This window comes from Camelus dromedarius, chromosome 22 (assembly GCF_036321535.1).
Source record: "Camelus dromedarius isolate mCamDro1 chromosome 22, mCamDro1.pat, whole genome shotgun sequence".
NCBI classification, from domain to species: Eukaryota; Metazoa; Chordata; class Mammalia; order Artiodactyla; family Camelidae; genus Camelus; species Camelus dromedarius.
In genome coordinates, this window is record NC_087457.1 from 35086407 (window position 1) to 35106238 (window position 19832).

At 57.4% G+C, this 19832-nt stretch overlaps 1 protein-coding gene across 8 annotated transcripts in view; it reads right to left on the minus strand.

Moving 5' to 3' along the window:
• The window catches only part of ARHGEF10 (Rho guanine nucleotide exchange factor 10), a 72071-nt gene that overhangs the window by 41645 nt on the left and 10594 nt on the right, over positions 1-19832 (minus strand). For 5 of the 8 annotated variants that reach the window (XM_064477610.1, XM_064477608.1, XM_064477609.1 and 2 more), the window contains exons 3-9: positions 12690-12950; positions 12162-12443; positions 11002-11065; positions 6691-6767; positions 4696-4752; positions 2859-3022; positions 672-788 (exon numbers count right to left, since the gene is read on the minus strand). In XM_064477610.1, coding sequence (XP_064333680.1) covers positions 672-788; positions 2859-3022; positions 4696-4752; positions 6691-6767; positions 11002-11065; positions 12162-12443; positions 12690-12950 — 1022 coding nt within the window. Of the gene's footprint in view, positions 1-671; positions 789-2858; positions 3023-4695; positions 4753-6690; positions 6768-10285; positions 10366-11001; positions 11066-12161; positions 12444-12689; positions 12951-19832 lie in introns of those variants that run through there. The other 3 variants (XM_064477612.1, XM_064477611.1, XM_064477613.1) reach the window with 2 other exon arrangements.

Here is a 19832-nt window from a genome sequence, read left to right on the forward strand (position 1 = left end):
ACGCCGACGCTGAGCTGCGGGAGGTACCGTGCCTCCCGGGGCCTCGCTCCTGCGCTGAGAAGCGTGGAACAAGGCAGGTGACGGCACAGAGGACGCCCCTGAGTGAACACCACTTCAGGTGAGTGCCCTCCGACGTGTGAGCAAACCCAAACAGCAGCAGGACGGAAGATCAACTGAAGTACAAGTTACTTGACAGTGTCCTTTTAAAACACACCTCAGATACCGGACACCAGCAGCTCTCAGCTCTGGTCTCGGGAGCCCCTCAAAAAACCCAGAGAAACTATCGAGACGCCCAGCGGGCTTGGCTGCCCGGGTTTATTTCTCTCTGTTTATTGTATAAGGAGCCAAAACTGAGAAAAATACTGAACATTTTTTTTAATATTCATTTAAAAAGTAATAAACCTATTGCATTTTACCTCAGATAACAAACTTACAAAAAATGACTATATTTTCCAAAACAACAAAAAAGTGCATCATTTTGCATTTGGGGGGATCTCGCAGACGGCAGACCCTGTGCCCAGCAGATGTGGTGTCGCCACACACGGGAGGACGGGAGAGACAGAGGCCAAGGGTGCCCCGGGGTGGAGGGGGACCCGCCGCCCGGCCAGGGGCCCCGGGGTTCCCTGGGCCGCGCCGTGAGAACCACCGCCCGGGAGGAGGGGCCACGCTACCTTCCGCTCCTGCCTCTGCTTTAGCTGCTGCATCTCTACCGCTCCCACCGTGTTTGCCATCAAGGCTCGCATCTTTCTCTCATAGTGCTCCTTTAAGCGGGTTAGGTCACGGGAGAGCTACAGGGAGACACGGTCTTTCACAAACACGCTCTTCCCGGCAGGCACTTCCAGACGGTCTTACATCGCAGGGGCTCCAGCAGCGTCTGGGGAGCGGTGCTCAGACCCCAGGCCTCCGCCCGGGGCCCCAGGAGCCACGCGCCACGGAGACCCCGCGTCCAGCCCACCGGCCCTCGAGAACAAACGCACAGGTGAGTCACACGAGTCATCGACAGGCGGACGCGGCTCCAGTTGGCCAGACTGGAGGCTCCCACCCGAGCAAGAGCGAGAAATGCAGGAGCAGTCTGTGCACCGCCGCGCCTCCAGACTTCAGGGATGTTAAAGATCAAGTACACAAGATACGCATAGAATTACTCCTTTAAGTCAGCACCAGAGCAAAAGAAACCTGAGTTCCAGGCTGCGCTGACGGTGGCATAAGCGGGGGCTGAAGACCCTCAAGTCTCCAGACTGGCCTACTTTCCTGCAGCCCCCCCGGGGGGGAAATTCTGGCGCTGCTCCCTCCCTAGGTCACCGCCACCCTCTCAAGGATGCGAACCGAGGCCCCACCGCTCCCCAGGGCACGCTCCCACCTCCGCCCCGACAAGGACAGCTCGGCAACTCCTGACAAAAATCTGGGGCTGCTGGTGAGGTGACTCTTCAGCCAGGCAGGGTGCTGTTTCGGCAGATTTGGGAATCGGGCTTCTATGCTAGGACACTTGGGGCTTGTCACAGCACCCCTCCCCGGCCCCAGGACCTGCCCCACAAGGAGGGGCCAGAGGCTACCCTCGGGAGTCCTCTGTGCTCGTGCCGCTCCGGGCAGGCCCTCCCGCTCCTGCCACCCCTGCCCCGCCCCCTCAGCCCTGCTGGTGGTGCGTCTGGGGACTCGGGTCCCGGTGGGCAGCCAGGAGGGCAGAGTCTCTGCTCAGTCACGGCGCCTGCGGCTCGGGACCATCGCCCAACGCAGCCCAGCCTGTGTGTGACCCACCAGGCTCACCAAGGACGAAGTTCAGGGGGGTTTCACCCTCTCCCCAGTGCACCACCGGGGACGCGTCCTGCTGAAATCAGACCCCAGCGCCACAGTGAAAGTCTCAGTTTCAACCTGGAGCGCTGCGCACAGCTGCCTCCCTGGCTATTGGCTCAGCCACACACGTCGCCTGTAGCTTCACTGGCTGCTCACGTCCCAGTGGCAGTAGCTCTGGCGACGGAAGAGAGCCGAATTCCTGAAGGAAGCTTGTTAATAACACGGGTGCTCTGGGCTGGCTACCCTGAACTGGCAGGTTCTCCTTGAGTTTCATGAAACAACATTCCAGAAGAGAGGACACCGAGCACCTTTAACAACCTGTCAGCCACCGACGTGGAAACGGCGTCCGGGAACACGGAGCCCGGCCTGGGCTACGGGCAGGTGGAGGGGTGGTGCCCGCTGACCCTGTCGGGCTGGTGGCCTCCATCCACATGGGGCCTGCATCTCAGCCCCACGCCAGGCACACGAAGCCAACAGGACGGCGGGCCGCAGCAGAGACCACCTTTCACAAGACGGCCGAGCGCCCCCGAGCCCGGGGCCCCTGGGAAGACAGCCCTCGGCAAAGCCGCTCTCGGGGCCCCAGCCGACAACCACCAGCCCTGGGTCCACTCCTTCCGGACCCTCGCCTCAGGAGGTTCTCTCCCTCGCCCTTCAAGGAAGGATAACCCGGGGCAGCCCGGCAGCTTTTGTCCTAAAACACCCATTTGTGACATATTCTATTTTCTGTCTTCCTATTTGTGTGGAGAAGGCTGAGGTTCAAAGCACCCGCTAACGCAGCGGGGCCCATGCACGCAGCGTGCAGGGCCAGGGTGTCCTGTGTGCACGACAGACACTCAGGGACGGCCACTGCCTTAGGTTATTCAAGATGGCGAGTGCTTAGGGCCTTGAGTAACTCAGTTTGTAAAACTTAGCTCTACCGTCCCGCCAGGCTTACACTGTGTGAAAAAGGGACGTCTTCTCCTCTGCCAGTGTCCCGTGCTCCCCTCAGACCACGTACACCCTCTTAAACGCAGCTCAACACCCCGTGGGCCAAAGCCACGCCTCCCGGAGCGCACACGCGGCGCACGCACCTGCTTCCTGTGGCCGCCGCGCAGGAAGGGGCGGGGGGGCCCGTCTCTGCTCTCGCAGTCGCTCTGCTCCCCGTAGCTCTCGAACTCGCTGGAGCTCCAGCCGCACTCCAGGGAGCTGTCCCCGCCCTCGGCTCCGTCCTCCACGTCATCGTAAATCATCTCATCTGGGGGCACAAACGCCAAGATACCTCTGAGGTGGCCCCATAGCTCTCACCTCGCGCACGCCCGTCCCTGCACCGTGGGAGCCGCGGGAGTGGGGCCACGGGCCCGACGGAGCCTGAGGACCCCCGGTCCATGAGAACCCACCACGGCACCACCAAACTCCCGCGCACAGGGAACTTCCAACGAGGGAAGATTTGGTCAAACGTATGGAACATAAACAGGACAGACAGACGGACAGAGCAACAGACGGTGAAGTCTGAACACGAGAAGCTCATGGCAGATGCCCGGGAATTCTCTTCTGTGCTAAAAAGAGCCTAATGAGCTTACAACCTGCGACTGTGTTCAGACGTGCGGTCACCTCGGTCCTCTAGGGTCAGTGACGAGCACTCCTGTTTCTGTCACCAAACACTGTGATGAAGGCCCTGCCCACGCAGGGGACACGCTGCGTCTCCCCAGAGCAGCCCTCACCTGCGGCAGGGGCACCACACCTGGTGGCATCTGGTTCTGAGACCCCAGACCACCCCTTCTGTGCCGGGAAAGGCCAACCTGGGAGGATGAATTGCTGGAAAACGCTCCTCAGACCTGATCATGCAGACCAGCCTGGAGCCCCACCTTACACGCAGCATGTATTTAAATGTCCCCCAGGAGTGTCCTTATCTAAGGACCTCGGAGGTTTGTCTGTAAAGAGACCCAGACGCATGTGCTGGTCGCCCCACAGGGGGCCCTCGAGGGGAGGACTCGCCAGCTGTGGCTGGAACAGCGCTGGGCTCGTGGCAGCATCCAAAGCACTCGTGGAAGGACTAAAGGAAGCCACGTGGGTCAGCTGTGGATCTAAGGGACGTGCACTCCAACCACTGAGGAAGTTTCCTTCCGCCAGGGGCTTCAAGGTGGAAGGCCACCGAACCCTGCCACGGGCCTTCCAGGCACATGCAGACTGAGGCCTGGTCCTGCCAGAAACGACAGCTCCAACCCAGCCAACGTTTAAGGAGCCCTGGACCCCACAGACAGTCTCGGGCGTGAGGGTGGGCCTCGGCTTGTTTGCCGGGACATTACGGGATGTGACTGCTAACACGTCTCTCGGGGTGCTTAGCTTCACACCTCTGGGGTGGAAGGGCTCCACGCGGGCTGGGCCAGAGGGCACGGCGTCCCCGCTCACCGCTCTCGCCTGATCACCATGCTCAGCGTCCTCCCCCACGCAACACGACGTGTTTCTCTAGGGCCAGGGAGAGGGCAGTCTCTCCAGCCCGTCTGTCACTGCCTCTGACTCCCTCTCCGTAAAGGACGGCACTTCAGCTGGGTGTGGGAGTCTAGGCTGGGACACTGCCCCCTTCAGCACGTGGCCCTGCTCCGTGGAGAAGTCGGCTGTCCCTTCAAACCGCGGCTGAACACGCTCTCCCCTATTCCTCCTGAGATGTTCACGTGGGCTGTGCTCGGCCGTCCGAGCTGCCCGAGCCTCGGCGCCGACGGGCGCCTCAGCCCGCTGTGAATTCCTGCTCCTACAGTCCGAGAACTCGCACCTTTAACTCTAGAGGAGTCTAGTCACGAGACACTGCACACGCACGAGACGTGCCTGCACAACACGCGGGCGCCGGGCGCGGACGCGTGCACGTCTACACCCAGAGGGAAAGACTGCCGAACCGAGTCTCGTAAGACTCAGATCCGCACAAAAGCAAACCTGGCTCCGAGTCTGAGTTTTCTCTGGGCACGTCATCGTAAATGGCTTCTTCCGGATCTGGAAAGAAAGGAAGGAGACTTCAAGCACTGACCGAGCCCCGCGTCAGACGGGCCCACGGCCCCGCGGCACGGCAACTGGTCAGGAAGTCAGTCCGTAAGGGTGGCTGGTGGCTGGCGGTGCCCACCAGAGGGGAAGTACGATTTTTAGGGCAGAACTTCTTCTTGGGACGGAAGCACCGCGCTGTGAGCGGAGCACTTGTGAAACGTCACCAACAGGGAGTTTCCCGCTTTCCAGGCCAAACTCTTTCACTGCTCCGTGTCCAACCACAAATCCCCACATGGCTCTTTATAAACATTGTTAAGCCAATGAAGTGAATGCACACAAACAATGCAAAGGTGGGGTGCCCGAAAAAGAGGGACGGCTTCACAGCCGCCCGTGGAAACAGACCAAAGGCCTCCTCTCGCGTTGGTTTCTCTCCCCAGTTCGCTATCGGTGATCCCATGTGAATAACGTGTTTATCCTGTTCCTTATGGGGAACGGTTTCCGGAGTCAAGTCCGAGAGCACAGCCAGCCAGCCAGCCCGCCCCACCCTGGCCCCTCCGCGCACGTCCCAACAGCAGGTCGCCTCCTCTGTCCCCGGGCCGGCTCACCTCCCCTCTCCCCACTGTGGCTCTGAGGCAAAGCGCCCTCCGTGACCACCAGCCCTCACCGGACACGCTCTGGCCCGGGGGTTAACCAGGGACATCACGTCTGGCCGAGAGGGGACACAGGGGTGCCCAGCCGCACAACGTGGATGAGAGGCAGCCACACGCGAGCAGAAAAACGTTGAACTTTTAGGACAAAATCTCTCAAACTCTATTATGCGGGACATTAGTGTCCAAGGAAACTGTAATGTGTTTTCTTTTTTTTAAAAAAAAAAAAAGTAGGGCTCCTCCCTGGGTGGGTGCTCCATGTGCCTGCATTAGACGGTCCCGCGGGAGAGCAGCAGGGTTTGTGATTCATTTAGACACTTTCCCCGGGCTTCACAGGGAAACCAACCCAACCACAGGCCCCCCACCCTGAAACCACAGAGGGAACCAGTGACAAAGCAACACAAGACAGAACGAGGCTCACACAGCCTCCCTCTCCCCGGACGTGGAGACACCGTCCCTGTCCCCACGCTCCCCGGGTGAGCAGCCTAACTCTGCTGCTGCCAAGCTCCCATGTCACAGACGCCGTCCTGTAATAATGTGTGTTAACTGCACCCCGGGAAGCGTCCCCGCTCCCGTGAGAGCGCGTGAGGGGCTGCTGGTGCACAGGGGGCACCTTCAAGCAAGCCATCCCGAGAGCAAGGCCAAGTCACGGGGGAAAGCTGGCAGATTTCACTCGGGAAATAAACCTGGAGGGGCCAGTGGGAGGGAGCTTTAACCCTGCAACGATCCAGGGCCAACAGCCCCCAGCAGGCGTCACTGATGCTAAGTTCTTCATTCTGACGATGCCACAATTAAAGCCAGAATGAAACGTTCCAGGAGAGAATTTAATAATTAGCAGACAGTGAGGGCGGTTCCACCTTGTAAGCCAATCATTTAAAACAACCTCACAGGAATCAGTGAGCCAGTGGATAACGAAGGGGGTAATTTAAAAAGCAGTGTTTTTTTTTTTTTTAAAACAAACAAACCTAGCTAAAAATAGTTCTGCTCTCTAAACCACACGTGCAGCAGGTCGGCTGAGCCATCTGGTCGGTCGGCTGTGTAACGGCCCACCCCCACCCCCGCAACGTGGCACCACGAGAAAGCGCCTCACTGGGGGCCCCAGGGAGGCGAGCTGCTACTGCCCCAGCCTCCGCGTGTCTGACGGGCCCCAGCGTCTGGGCCGGAAAGAACCCGTCAGGGAGGGGCACGTCCGGAGACGGGCCGGGGGGTCCGCGGGGCGCGGGGGCACCCTCACAGGCGCGCTGGTCAGCACGGTGGGCAGAGAATCACGCAGAGCCCGGCACACGCCGGCCCAGGTACTCACTCTCCATCCAGGCTGTGTTGTCCGGGTCTGCAACCCACCGGGCGAGCGCGCTCTCCTCCCTGTGGGCCGGATCTTCGCTTCAAGAAAACACAGCGAACGAGCGTCAGACACTGAGACTCCCCCAGCCGTCACCAAGGCCCCCAACCCACTGCACCCGGCTCGGGCACCCTCCTGGGGGCCTCACAGGAGTGCGAGTTCAAGGTCATGACTGTTTACAAGTGGGCACATGCACTGCAGGACCGGAAGAAATGCAGTCCCTGCTCCAAGAGGCTGGACCCTCCTGTTTCCCACGACCTCGGGGCGGGTCCGCTGTGCCCCATGCAACACCGGGCTGTGGACGGAGACACCCGAGGGAGAGCCGGGCCCCAAGGCACGGTGGTGGGTCAGCAGGGGAGACACAGGCCGCCATGGATAAGCGCTCACCCGCGAGGGCCTCGGGGCCGCAGCACAGGACCGCGCACTGTCGGGACCTGGGAGGGAGGCTGCTGGGGTGATTTGTGGGGAAGAGTGAAGAGACAGTAGGACCACCAGCCACACGGCGCCTGTGAGCGGCACGATGCTGCGGACGTGCAGGCAGCGTGGTGCGGACCTGGCGAGCGTGCGGTCCCGGGGGCGCTTGGTGGGAAAGCGGGACAGGGAGGAGGAGAGACTGGGCCAGGGCGCCGCCCGGAGACAAACACAGAAGCTCTGAGAACCCTGCACGTGGGAAGGAGTCACCAACGGCAAGTTTCATGACTACAAGGCGACACCTCGGGGCAAGGGACAGAGGTGCCACTGTCTGCAGAGGATGGTCCCCCTCCTTTACTGTTTTTGCTGAAAGTTCTAAAAAGCCGCGAAATGCCTGCAAGGGCTCGGGGTGAAAGGCAAGAGCCGAGGGCCGGAGGACGCCCGGGGGCAGACGCCCCCCAGCTCAGCCCGAGCTTTACCACGTCGAGAAAGGAGCGTTCCTGCGCTTTTCAAGTGGGGAACTACATCAAAATAAAGTTATCCAAACACGAGAAAATCTGAATCAAACGTGAATGGTCCTTTAAATTATTCCTCAATGCTCCCATGTGTTTAAAAAATTTCACACTTTTGCAAGTCGCTTGAGGGTTACCAGTGTCACTTCATTTTATATTTTCTCTTCTAAAAAAAAAAACCACCATTTCAATGGGTATATTTTTCACGATAAACTTTAGATTACCAGCGACAATGTTCCGTCTACTCATCTTTAATTACGTACAGAACTGGAATCTCCAAAAGAGGCGGGTCTAGTTTGCGCGATAATTCCGTGCGGGAACCACGGAGAAGACGCCGGTCAAGCTGCTCCTCCTCGGAGCTCACACGAGGTGCACTTCATGCCGTGAAAAGGCCGGCAAAGTGGGTGTAAGAACAAGACAGGGCGGGGGCCTCACGGCTGCATACCTCGAACACCCGAGCCTGATCAGTGGTCGCGGTCACCTGGCAGCCACGTGTGTGGCGCTGGGGACACAGGCAGCCCAGGAGCCCTGGAGGCCCCGGCGGGTCCCACAGCCACACCGCATGTGGGGGAGCCAGCAGGTGCCCCCTCCCCGCACCGTGGGTGGAGCGCAGATCACCTCCCCCTGGGAGGAGGGGCTGGGGCAGCTCGAGATCGACAGGTGACCGTCAGGGAGGTGCCCATCTCGGCAGAGAGAGAAGCATGGGGGGGTTGCTGGGAGGGGCCGTGGGAGCGGCGGACTCGGCTGAGGAGAGTGAAAGCAAAGAGGGTAACGGGCTGGATCTGTGCTCCAGGAAAAGGCACTCGCCCCCTGTTTACTCAGAAACTGTGACGTGACCTAATCCTGCAGCCCAGGGCAGCCCTGCTGTTACAGGCGCTCGTGAGACCACACTCCCTCCTCGCAGGACAGTGACCGTCGCACAGGACTAGCCACTCACTCCTGCGATTACCAACGAGCATCTCCTGCCCCGCCGACACCGCGAGAAACGTGTCCCTGCTGCTCTCCCTCTGGTGCAGAGCGCACGACGGGCACTCAGGAAACGCCGGCAAACGAAGAATGACAATAAACACACTCCCCTGCGCCACACACACCACCACGCCGAGACCCTGTACCACCTGGTCAGACGAGGGAGACCCCAAACCAAAACAGGTTACAGAAGACAGCGGAGGACATGACACACTCGTAAAAGGTTCAACGCAGCAGGAAGACGTGACAATTACCAACGTGCACGTGACTATCAAAGGGGCCCCAAAACACACGAAGCAAAACCGGGCAGGCAGACAGCTTCGCGGCCGTCACGGAGCCATCGGCGCAGCACTCGCAGCCGCAGACAGAACCAGGCCAGAGCTCAACGTGCAAACAGGACGTGAACAGAACTACGGATCAGCTGGGCCCCCAGACATCTACGGATCACGGCCCCCCGCCTTAAGAGCTACAGCTGTGAATGCCTAGAAGAAAGACCAGCAAAAAAGCTTCCGGACACTGGGTTTGCCAACGACTTACTGGATACGACACCAGAAGCACAGGCAAGAACATGAAAAAACAGATAAAACTGGACTTGAGGAAAATTAGAAATTTTTGTGCATCAAAGGACACTATCAAGAGAGTGACGACAACCCACAGAACGGGAGGAAATGTTCCAGAACCGCGTGTCTGATGAGGGGTTAACACCAAGACTATATAAAGAACGCCTACAACCCAACAACAACCAAAAACTCCAGCTCAGAAATGGGCTAAGGGATCTGAGTAACATTTTTGCAAGAAAGACACTCAAGCGGCCGAGAAGCACGTGAAAAGACAGGCGTTCACCACCTTCAGTCAGCAAGGGAACGCAAATCAAAACCACAGAGCACCTCGCACACACTGGAGGCCATGGGTTTTCAAGGCGGAAAGTAAGTGTGGTGAGCTCACAGGGGAACTGGAACCCGCTCACAGCTGGTGGGAGCGGAAAATCATGCAGCCTCTGAGAAACACTCTGGCTGATCCTCAAAAAGTTAAACACAGGATTGCCCTGTGACCCAGCAATTCCACTCCTAGGTGCAGCCAAGGGAGCTAAGATACCTGCACACCAACGCTCACAGCAGCGTCACCCTCAGGGGCCAAAAGGTGGAAATGACCCACGAGTCCATCAACAGATGAGCCGGCACACACAACGCGGTCTGTACTTAGAGCAGAGTATCATCGAGCCTTAAAAAGGAAGGAGACCCAGCACGTGCTACAACATGGATGCAAGTGAAACAAGCCAGACATGAAGGGCAAGCACGCTGTGACTCCGGCGCAGGAGGCCCCTCGACCAGGCAAATTCAGAGACAGAGGCGGAGCAGAGGTCAGAGTGGGCAGCGTTGGCGGTGGGTTACTGGACTGTGGGGAGGGTTGTGTTCAGGACGATGAGAAAGTTTCCAAAGGAGACGGTGGTGATGGTTATACAACACGTAAATGTATTTGACGTCACTGAATTCTACACTTAAAAATGGTTAATGTGACAAATTGTATGGTATATTTTTAAACCACTGTTTAAAAGTGAATAATGCAATATACCAAAAACCACAGGGTGGTACACTTTAAATGGGTGAAACGTAGTGTGTGTGAATTACGACTCAAAATGGCTGCTTAAAAACAAAAACAAACGCACCTACCCTGCACCAAGCACACTGCCAGGCTAGGTGGTAGATGTTCTAAGACTTGGTAAAACCTGGTCTTTGTCTTTGAAGAATTCACAGTCTAGTAGCAGAAAGGGACACAGGAAACAACAGTGAGAGCAAAAAGCAGTTAATTATAACAAGGTGTGTGCACACGCTTCAGAAGCACGGAGCAGGAAATTTTATGAAAGGAGACATTTAAGCTGGGTTTTGCAGGGTGAGTAGGAGTCTGCCTGGGGGAGGGGATTTTCCTGGGCACTTCAAGCAGAGGAAATAGCACTTGTGAAGGCAAGCAGCATGAAAGAAAGGCCTACAACCAAACCAGTTTCAAGGATTCTAGATGAAAGGTGGGCTAGACAAAATTAAAAACCCCTTCTCCCCGACAAGACTGATACCGTCACCACGTTAAGAAGACTGAGCACCTGCAATGGGGAGACGGGGGTCGCATCAACCAGCTCCACCGGGCGGGGACTCACAGGCTCTCTTTATCCACAAAGAGTAATGTTAACGTCTTATGGAGTCCTGGTGCTCAGGGTGATCCAACCAGGGGTCCCAGGCGAGAGGGCAGTGGGCTAGAGGACACAAGGCTGGGGGCGGGGAGGGGCCTGGCGGTCGGAGGCTGAGGGAGGGCGGGGGCCCCTCAGAATCCCTGACTCAACATCCTAGAAAAAGGTCAGGGGCTCAAAACATCTGCATAAAGTCAGTAAAGGTACCTGTTTGCTGGATCCTCAGAACTTAAGGAGTTAAACTGGTTGTCTTCCGCTGCTTCCTGTGTTTCTGCCAGGAAAAGAGAGAAAGTTCAGCAAAGAAAGTTCGTGTTGATTTACACCTGAAAGGGGTGTTCAGGAAGCTGCTTTTTATCCTTAAAATGGTTTCATGTTTTCCTTATCAACGGGGAGGCTTATCTTACTGTAAAGATGATTGACTGGTAGATTTAAGGTCTTTAGCTTTTAGATAAACCATATTCAAATAGGATTACAAGGAAGAGTGGCGTCCCAAGATCTTACCAAACAGTTAGAGATAAAACGGTGCCCAAATAAATCAAGACAGAATTAAAAAGAAACACCACGCTTATCTCCTGTTTCTTAAGTTTTCATGGGAATTTACAGCTGTGATCTATCTGCTATCACGTCTATATGACAACCTCAAATGATGCTCAGGGGAGAAGCACTGAAGTTGGTGATATCTGACAAAGTTCTTTTTTCTCAACTGTTACTAACTGGGAAGGGAAGAGCCCCTTTACTGAGGTTTCACACAAACTGTGACCGTGCGGCTGAGGGGCCTCTGTCCTCAGGTGTAACTCCCAGCGGTCAGGACCGCCTCAGCGTGAGGTCCGGCTGCCCTCCCAGTCCCGGGACTGCAGTGGGCGAAGGCGGCTGCCCACAGGCCTCAGCCAGGCTGCAGTCAGCCTGCACTCTCAGCTCAGTCTGCCCTGGCAGCTCCAACAAAATTCCACAGCCCGGGCGGCTGGTGAACAACAGACGTCTGTTCCTGGCAGCCTGGGGGCCGACGTCCAGGACCAAGGTGCCGGAAGGCTCACGGTCTGGTGAGGCCCCTCCGGGTCCACAGACGGCGTCTTCTCCCTGTGTCCTCACCTGGAGGAGGGGCTGGGGCTCTTCCATCAGGACACTAAACCCACGCAGGGAGGGGGTCCATCCTCATGACCTCACCTCCTGACACCATCACCTTGAAGGCTGGGTTTCAACAAGTGAATTTTGGGGAGACAGGGGTAACGTGACATATAACACACTCCAGTAACACGTGCTGCATCAAGACACCACAACGGTGACCCTTCCCTTGGCAGTGCTCCTGTGGCCGAGGCCCGAGAACCCGGGAGCACGCGGTGGGGCCGGGCCTGGAGGGGCAGCACTACCTGTGGGGTCGACGGGCGTGACCACAGGGCTGCAGTAGGCGGGCAGGAGCAGGGGCAGGTTGGAGGGGACGGCGTAGCCGCAGGGCACCGGCACCGAGTAGCCGCTGGGCACATGCAGGCCTGCAGGCTCCTCCTGGGCGTCCGCGTCTGCGGGCAGGGGTGGGTCCTCCTGGAAGGGCGTGATGTCGATGACAGAGTAGGGGTTGACCCTCGGCGGGACCATGAGTTTAGGAGGTTCTGCCGGCGCGGCTGCGTCTGCACCCAGCCTCCCGTTTTCACCTCCTGAAGATGGAAAGGAGCCATGGTAATCATGCACACACACAGCAACGCCTGTTCCCTCCAACATATAAATATGAAGGTAGACGGACAAGACTGAAAATCACAGAAAATAGGACCAATAAGAGGATCTTGACCAAACTTAAGCCACTCCAGTTCACACTGCATCACAGAAACGGCACAGACCTCAGGCCCCCGACACTACCTCCCCCGGGATGTTCCAAGCCACAGGTGGGCAGCCCGAGGACAGACCTGAGCCCGCAGTGGAGATGGTGGCAGCGGTGACAGTGGTGTCAGTGGTGGTGGCAGTGGCCGTGGCAGTGACGGTGGTGTCAGTGGCGGGGCCGGTGTCAGTGGCGGTGGTGGGGATGGGGGCGGCGGCTCCCTCGTCACCTGCCTGGGGGGCCCCAGGTGCTTGTCCGTCTGTGTCTGGAACCTCATCCCCATTGTTGAAATCCAGCCGCTCCCCCTCCTCCTCCTCGTTGTTGTTACGGTCATACTTCACTTCATTTTCTAAAATGTAAGGTAACATAAACCAGTGTTACCACCTGTTACTGGTAAAATGACTTTCATATTCCTGGACACACACAGAAGCGTCGAGGACGGGTGGCCAGGCCCCCGGGCCGGCATCCAGCCTTCCTACTGGGAAATGTGCGCAGCATCAGGCTTTGGGGTCAGGACCCACAGCTCAGTCTGGAAAGAAAAGGCAGAAAGGGAGAGGGCAAGAGAAAAAGCACTTTCCACGTCTTAAATGCTTCCACCCTGGACTCAGAATCGCGTTAGGAAAAATCGACTCGGAAAACCTTGAACTAAAGCAGCCGGCAGAGCAGCGATGTTTAACTCAGCAGGCCCTGCGCTCAGTGTAAAGACTCCATCCCTTCTAGTCACCCAGCCGGCTGTGTGTCATCCCTGCCGTAAGCCCCACAGCATGGGTGACTTGTGTCCCCGTGGTTGTGAGAGTTCTTTCCAGGACTGCTCTTTGGGGGGAGCTCGAGAGGGGATGCAATATTTGCTTACAGAAGGGCTTTTATATCACAAATAATAAGATCTCTTGTGCAGACTTTAAAAAGAAAAAGAAAGTCAGTTGAATTTAAAGGACCAGAACACTGTACCTGCTGTAATTTCAAATCACTAGAAGGTGACTTTAAAAATTTTTTTCAGGGAAAAAAAAAATGCATAAGCTGGAATTAAAATCTGATATGGCATTAAAACCCTCTATGCCTACCTGAGTTTTGCATGTATTACATATAAAAACACTAAATAGACTATACTTGCAAATATTTTGTTTTAAAAAGAAACAGGTGAAGGTGGTGCCGGGAGCACCTGTGTCTCACGTCCTGGGCTCGTGTTTCGCTCCATCTCCTCCCAGATGTCTTACAGTCCATTTAGTGTGAGACACCGTAAAGCGTTTTTTTAGAACAACTTTCATAAACTCACTTCTGGGTGTATTCTAATGCCCAAAGCTGGGCAGTTGTAAGATGTGATTCCCGAGCAAGGAGGCTGATCAAAGAAAAGCCTGGCTCGTGGCTCTGAGTCAGCGCTCTCAGGAATCTGGCCGTGCCGGGAGCGCTCTGTCACGTTGCTAAGTGAAAACGTAAGCTTTTTTCCCCATCATTTTTGTCAGGGCACTAAATTAGCATTATTCCCCTGTCATATTTATTTGGCAAATATGAACTTAAGGAGATGGTAACTGCATTTAGAAAATATTCTGGAAATTTTTATTTTTCTGTTAAAGAGATTTATCGCTCAGCTGTGTTCGCCAGCTTTACTGCTGTGAGTAAACTGAGTACTTAATGATTCAGCCCCCGCCCCAAAAACCTTCTGAAATATATATTCCTTCCTCGTTGCTTGAAACACAGTTGGAGCTGGTTAGGAAGCACCCAAGTCGACAGGAGAGGAAGCAGCCTCCCCAGTGCCAGCCTCCTCCGCCCCGTTGTGATCACTCTGCTGGGTTAGGCTGAAATCGAAGATTACAGAACAAAGTTCTCTTCTCGCTTCTAGTAAGTGGCTGAGTTTCATATTGTAATTAGATGTGAATGTCGAAGGGTTAATATGCTTCAAAAAATTAGCGTGTCAGGTAGAAACACGTCCTGCAACCTGAAGCAGACAGCAATATATTCATTGTAGAAAATCTGCAAAATGTAGAAAAGCACAAAGAAAGCGCCAATCGCTTGCAGTAGGTCCAGAGACCGCACTTGTGCGTGCCTGTGTGTGAAGGGAGCGGTGGAATGATCAAAACCGAGGTCTTTTTTAAAACTGTGGTAAAACACACAGAACTTCAAATCCCCCGTCTCGACCATCCTGAAGCAGAGGTCAGCGACACGAACACATTCGCACTGCTGTGCGCCCACCACCACGTCTGTCTCTGGAACCTGCCCAGCCTCCCAAACTGGGACTCTGCCCCGTTACACGCTAACTCCCCGTCCCCTTGCCCCCCGCCCCCCCACCTACTTTCCGTCTTAAGAACTTGACTCCTCCAGGGGCCCGCGTGAGCGGGATCAGACGGGACTTGTCCTTCATGTGGGTCCCTCTCACTGAGCACGATGTCCTCGAGGCCACCCCTGTGGTGAGTGTCTCCCTCCTTCTCAAGGCTGCGTGATGTTCTGCTGTGTCCAGACCACAGTTCCTCAAACATCCACTGCTGACGGACACCTGGGCTGCTTCCTCCTCGGCTACTGCGAACAACGCTGCTGTGGACGCGGGGGCACGAGTGTCTGTTTGAGGCCCTGCTTTCAAGTCTTCTCGGCGTAATATACCCAGAAGTGGGGCTGCTGGATTGTATGGTAGTTTTTTTTTTCTTTTTTGAGGAACCTCCATGCTGCTTTCCACAGTAGCTGCACCAATTTACATTCCCACCAGCCGTGCACAAGGTTCCAGTTTCTCCACATCCTCACCAGTGTCTGTTACCTTCCAGCAGACGAGCATGAAAAGACCCAGTTTTTCAATTAGACTTACGTTAACTTAGCATGTCAGGAACTTTTTCCCACGTTACTGACTGATCTTCAACAAAGTGACTTTAATGGTTTCACAGTATCGCACTGTATGAGTGTCATAATCTGAACAAATTTTCTAGTGTAAGACGTTGGGGCTGTTTCTTCACAAATATTCTTACAGTCAACTAAGTAAAGATCTCTGATTATTTCCTTAAGATGAATATTCAGTGACAGAATCCCTGAGACAAAGAGCATACAAAATCGTACGGTGCTTGGTTTACACCGGCTGTTTACCATCTGAAGGTGACCACCTCCGGGAATACCTCCCCGGCAGAGGGACTCAAGGTGAGGTCATCGTGGACGGAGCAGGTGGGCCCCAATCCAGCATGACCATGTCCCCGTGAGAAAGGGGGGGACACGGAGACACACAGGGGTCACGAGTTGACAGGGCAGAGATGACGAGGTTTCCACACTCAAGCCGGGGAGAGGCAAGGACACAGCCCCCCCAGGCATCTGTAACGACAAATGACACTCCAAATGGAAAGCTTCCACACACATGGGACTCAGCGGTCATCGGCAGGCTGGGTGACTCGGAGGAGGACGCCTCTCTGAAACACCTGGCTCCCAATTCCACGCACAGAAGAGGCGGAGGTGGCCGAGCACGGCTGAGGGTTCTGGGGTTCGAGGGATACCAAACAGATGAGGTGCAGGCACCCTTGGTCTGGGAGCCAGGCCAGGAGTGTGGTGTGGAGGGACAGACCCCACCCAGGATGGGGATCCAGGGCACAACAGCCACACGCGGAGCAGCCCAGAGTCAGAGCCGGAAGCACCAACCTCTGTGCCCTGCAAGCCACGGCTGGCATCTGGGCTGTAAACGCGCCCCCTGCCCAGGCCAGGAGACCCAGGAGCTCTCACGACCCCTCCTGGAACCACCCTCCTGGGGCAGCACCGTCACAGCGCGCTCCCGACTCCCTCCCACCGGCTGGCAGACTTTCAGTCCCTGTGCGGCTGGACTGTGTCCCCAGATTCATACACCGGACCTCAGAACACGCTGTATCTGGAGGCAGGGCCTTTAAAGAGGTGGTAAAGGTGAAATGAGGCTCTTGGGGTGGGTCCTGATCCCACAGGACTGGGGTCCTTACAAGAAGAGGAGGTGAGGACACGGACATGCCCAGGGGGACGACCACGTGAGGACATGGCAGAAGACGGCCGTCCACCACCGAGGAGAGAGGCCTCAGGAACCAGCCTGCAACAGTGTCATCTCGGCTGTCCAGCCTCTGGGACTGGGAGGGACCGGACGTCTGTGGTTTAAGCCCCCTGGCCGCGGTGTTTCTTATGGCCTCCGCAGCAGACTGTCCTCTTTGACGGGCCCCTTCCCTCTGCCCACCCCCTGGAAAGTCAATTCCAGTCCTGACCTTCTCCCAAGGGGCCAGGCATGCCCACCCCCGTCCTCATCCACGTGAGGCCCAAACAAAGTCTAGACCCAGGCCCCCCAGAGCTGCAGACTCACACCCAGCAACCAGAGGAGCCCCGATGCAGCTCACCCCAAACCGAGCCGGTCCTCCCCCGCCCCTCCCTCCCTGTCCCCATCCCCATCTACCCTCCCAGACGACAGGCAGTGAGGACAGCCTGGCTCTGGTCCCCCGTCCTCCGGGGGAGCACGCCGGCTGCAGGGCTCAAGACAGAGGGTGAAGCGGATGAGGGGAGGTTGCCCCATCGGGTCATCCCTCCTCTGAGCACAGACAGCCCCCCAGGACGGCTACAGACCCATTAACAGCCTTTACAGACGTGCCACAAAATAACACATTAAGGAAATGAAAGAAGAGTCGCTCTCAAGTTTGGAGATAAAAGCAGCGCGCACTGTGGGGGGCTCGTGAGACCACAGTGGATCAGGACGTGAACGCTTCATCCGCGCTACGCTTCTCTGTTTCCTTGCTTTGCAATTCCCTTTACTGTTACGAAGAGGAAGCACTGCAAGGAGCCGCAGGCTGCGAACAGCCCCACCAACAAGGCTCCATTCACGGCCGGCTCGGCCCGCGAGTCACCGCGGCTGCAGCTGGAACGGCAGGGTCCCCTCGCACCGCCCGCTGCTCTGCTTCCGCCTGAGCCCGCGGCAAGCCACCAGGCTCCGGGACCGGCATGACTCGCCGTCCAGTTCTGCCATCAGTCACGGGGAGGCTTAGCTGGTGGCGACGTTAAAACCTCAAACTGCGGCCTGTGCATCCTGAGAGACCCGGGAGCACCCTCCCATCCGCCGTCCACATCCCAGAGCCCCTTTTACGCTGAGGCGCTGAGGGCCTCCGCTGGCCACGCGTCTGCGCGCCTGCCGGACGTGACCCCTCCAGTCTCCACCCAAAGTGCGGGGGCAGGATTGCTCCTGCTCCGCTGTCCCCAGGGGAGGGGCTGACGCTGGAGAGACACACGCCTGCGCTGTGTGCGCGGAGCCCTCAAAGCCCGCAGGGTCCTCTGCCACACAACCTGCGCCCAGACCCCGCTCTACCCTGACAGTTTGACTTGTCACCAGGAAGCTCCTAGAACAGGCACAGGTGACAGATGGACACGGGACAGTTATCCCACCCACACCTGTAACAACACTGCAGACAGAACACTACGCAGCCATCAGAAATGACAGCCGGGAAAACTCCCAGGGACGTGGAAAATACGCGACATAAAGACGCACAGTCAACAATGTTAAAATGAACATCCAATGGCGGCGATCACGCAGAGTAGAAACTCAAGGAAAACCCAGAGAACCGATCAAAATGTAAGTGCCAAGATGTCCCAGTGGTGCTGGGAGGAGCGACCTCAGTGACTTCCAGCCCCTTCGCCACGGTGTTTGTAAGAGGACAGTTTCAGTTTAATAATGAGGGAAATTATAATTAAAGCACCTCTGAATCATCAAAAAAGGCGCCAGGCCGTGACCGCGCCACTAAGGGCACAAGCGTTAATTACCCAGAAAACCACGCAAGCATCAGAATGCCGTCGCACGTGAGACGTGGCACTGACACGATTGATTTGTGGCCTGACTCTGCACCAAAGTCAGAAGCTGTGCGCTGGGCTCTCAGCCAGGAGACGGCCACCGGCCCGGGGAGCCGGAGACAGCCCTGCACCTGCACCCTCGGCTCCCCCACACTTGCAGGGTCCTCCCAGGCCCCCGGGGGAAGCCTTCCAGGCGGACCATGAACAGTGGTCCAGGAAGAAGGTCCCACCTCCTCCAGCCCTGAGTCAGATCCCAGCGAAGAGGGGCCCTGAAAGGGGACAGGGTCGGGGTGTCACCTGTGGAGGGCCTGGCAGGACTGGCCGCACCCCAGAAGTGAGCGACAGGCCCTGCTGGTCAGACTCGCTCATGAATCTGGGTCGGAGGAGCAGTTGGTGTGCGAGCAGGACAGGGTGGGGGTCGGGAAGCAGCCTGCAGGGCGGAGAGGACGGAGCCCACTTGCGGGAAACGTGATGAACTCTGCTCGGACCCTCAACGCGCCTCCAGTTCCCTCTGTGGGGCCCCTCGTTCACCTGTTCTTTTCTGTCTCTACTGAGGTGTGAGTGACACACAGAAACTGTGTAAATGTCAGGTGCACGGCCGGGTGCTCTATGAAACCACCACCACCACAAGCAGCTGGGCGGCCTCCACCCCAGTAGGTGCCCCGGCCCCTGGCACGTGGTCTCATCGCTGCAGCCGATTGGGGACGCGGCCTCCCGAGCCTGGCACAGGCCTGGCCCCGTCTCCCCTGATAGGCGTCCGGCCGTGAGCCCCGTGCCCGCCGGCCCGCCCACCAGGGCTCGGTGCTGCTGGGCCGCGCCCTCTCCTCGCCAAGACCGAGCACAGAGGTGCCTCTGGGAGCGCAGGCCGGGTGGACGGGTGTCTCTGCAGAACCGGGGGCGTGACTGGAAGGCCGAGTGGACACTGGCCGGCTCGCACCTGGACACGTGCAACGAGGGAAGGGCAGGAGTGGCCGCCTCTGGACGGCAGACGCCTGCCACCAGATCTGAGCTGCTTGGACATCATCCAGCCCTGGACACAACTCCCCCAGCAGCTGTGACGCCCCCAGCACCTCAGGGCCCTGCAGCCCCCCGCCCCATCCCGCCCAGGGCCGAGGGGAGGGGAGGGAAACACCCGAGCTCACAGCTGCTGCCCCCGAGAGACAGGAAAGCGACAGCGGCCCGTTCCAGTGAAACGCCAGGAAGGAAGAGGCGGAGGGCGGCCGCGGGGGAGTCCGCTCCCAGGCCCAGTGCCCTTGGCCTCCCCCGAGCTCTGCAAGCGCACAGCCTGTCCCAGGAGGCGGGTCCAGCAGGCAGACGGCGGCCCCGGCCGAGGGGACGCAGGCCCTTCCCCCAGCGGCCACAGGAGGACACACCCTCCAGGCATTGTCCAGGCATCGCTGCTCTGATGGGGATGAAAACTGGTGCTTGTCCGTCTGCCTCATTTGCAGTTAGAACAATCACAGCGGGATCTAGCCTGAGACCC